General features: G+C 33.8%; 1 protein-coding gene across 1 annotated transcript; it reads left to right on the top strand.

The window, feature by feature from the left end:
* The first annotated feature begins 409 nt into the window (after positions 1–409).
* On the top strand, positions 410–1,642 carry LOC113369271 (putative nuclease HARBI1). Its single transcript, XM_026610053.1, has 3 exons — positions 410–647; positions 752–867; positions 1,367–1,642. The coding sequence occupies exons 1-3, from the start codon at positions 410–412 to the stop codon at positions 1,640–1,642; spliced, it is 630 nt and encodes a 209-aa protein (XP_026465838.1).
* The last annotated feature ends 312 nt before the right edge of the window (positions 1,643–1,954 follow it).

Genomic DNA, 1,954 nt, shown 5'->3' with positions numbered 1-1,954 from the left:
TGGAAAAATATATTAATAAATATTAATCTTGGTAGAGTGTAAATTTGACAAGTAGACTATAGAACTGATATATATAGAAGTGAACTTCGTATTTCAGGTTAGTTCTTGTGAGACAATTGACAATTTTATTAGTGCATATTAGTTAGTGTATAGTTATTATAATAAAGCTGTGTACACTTGTGGAAAAATATATTAATAAATATTAATCTTGGTAGAGTGTAAATTTGACAAGTAGACTATAGAAGTGAACTTCGTATTTCAGGTTAGTTCTTGTGAGACAATTGACAATTTTATTAGTGTATATTAGTTAGTGTATAGTTATTATAATGAGTTCCCGGCGAAAACAAGGTTTAGCAGCATTGGTGGTATATAGTTTAGTTAAAAAAAGAAATAAGACAGTAAAAAAAAAATGTGGGTTAGGGAATGGATTGCCAAAAGAGAAGAAGAGGGAGTTTATGCAAAGTTGTTGAAAGAACTTGAGTATCAAGACGTAAGTTCTTATGAAAATTTTATAAGAATGACCCATCAGGATTTTCAGCATTTGCTGGAACGAATTGCTCCAAGAATTACAAAACAAGATACTCACCTAAGAAAATCAATATCACCATCTGAGCGGTTAACACTGACACTGAGATTTCTTGCTACTGGTAAGTGGTATAAAACAATTATTTAAAATAATACAAAAACATTTTTTTTACTATTTATTTATAAAAATTGTACCAATATTAATTGTAAATAAATTCTATTATAGGTGACAGTTATCAGTCATTAAGTTATTTGTTTCGGATTCCACCAACAACTATTTCTCGCATTGTTCCGGAGGTGTGTGATGCTCTGTACTTGGAATTGAAAAATGATTATTTGAAGGTATGAGAAAATGTTACATTTTGTCATAATATTGCGTTAAAGTAGTCTCGTTTTGCGTTGGAGAAATTATCTGGCATATTACTGGAGTGCTCGATGAACCGGAGTACTCACTCAAATTACTCAGAGACAGCATAGACTGTGAACTGGGGGAGGATACTCCTCGCATGTTGACTTCCTCATGTGCGTCTAAAATAGCTCTCTGAATCTTAAGTTTTAATTTATTTCGGATATCTTCATAGGGTAATACTCTCAACTCTGCAGTAACAAACTCTCCAAATACATCCAAGTGATCTTTCGGAGCTCGTAAACAAGCTAAAGCTTCATTCAGCAACTCATCATCCTTTTTAACTGAATCGGGTGCCCGTTTTTTATTTTTATGAGGTTTTGTAACAGGAGTCTGCCAAGACCCAGAATTATCTTTCATTTCCTCATCATGATGGTCCTAAAAAAAGTTAAAATAATAAATGAAAATTAAATGTTTTGTTCTTTTTTTTTACAGATTTCTTGTACATCAGAGGAGTGGGAAAATGAAGCAAAGCGATTTGATGCTACTTGGAACTTTCCAAATTGCATAGGAGCTATTGATGGAAAACATGTGGTAATGAAGGCACCAGAAGACTCAGGAAGTCTATATTATAATTACAAGGGGACACATAGCATTGTATTAATGGCTCTAGTGAATGCTGATTACAAATTTTTGTACATAGAAGTAGGTTGTAATGGGAGAGTGTCAGACGGGGGTGTATATGCAATTGTTCACTATCTAAGTGTTTGAAAACAAGTCATTGAATATACCCGAAGCAAAGCCATTACGTGGCCAGTCAGTTCCGGTGCCATATGTCATTGTTGCCGATGACGCTTTTCCGTTAAAACCTACATTATGAAACCATTCCCTTTTAGAGACCAACCTGTTGAAAATCGCGTTTTTAATTAGACTTTCTCGAGCACGTCGAGTGGTAGAAAATGCATTAGGTTTGCTTTCGATGCGTTTTTGTTTTCTTAGAAAGCCAGTTGAACTATGTCCTCAGAAAGTATGAAGCTAGTTCAAGCTGCTTGTGTGCTACATAATTATCTAATTGAAAAAAAG

This window comes from Ctenocephalides felis, unplaced genomic scaffold (genome assembly GCF_003426905.1).
Source record: "Ctenocephalides felis isolate EL2017-DRISC unplaced genomic scaffold, ASM342690v1 CF-g0.4_SCAFFOLD_01201, whole genome shotgun sequence".
NCBI lineage: Eukaryota > Metazoa > Arthropoda > Insecta > Siphonaptera > Pulicidae > Ctenocephalides > Ctenocephalides felis.
The sequence above is the reverse complement of the archived record's forward strand: the minus strand, read 5'-3'. Positions and strand labels throughout refer to the sequence as shown.

Excerpts from the sequence above, each read along its gene's own strand:
- LOC113369271 (XM_026610053.1), top strand. The coding sequence starts at position 410 with ATGTGGGTTAGGGAATGGATTGCCAAAAGAGAAGAAGAGGGAGTTTAT. Across the intron at positions 648-751 it reads ACTGAGATTTCTTGCTACTG|GTGACAGTTATCAGTCATTA; the intron begins GTAAGTGGTATA and ends ATTCTATTATAG. Across the intron at positions 868-1,366 it reads TGAAAAATGATTATTTGAAG|ATTTCTTGTACATCAGAGGA; the intron begins GTATGAGAAAAT and ends TTTTTTTTACAG.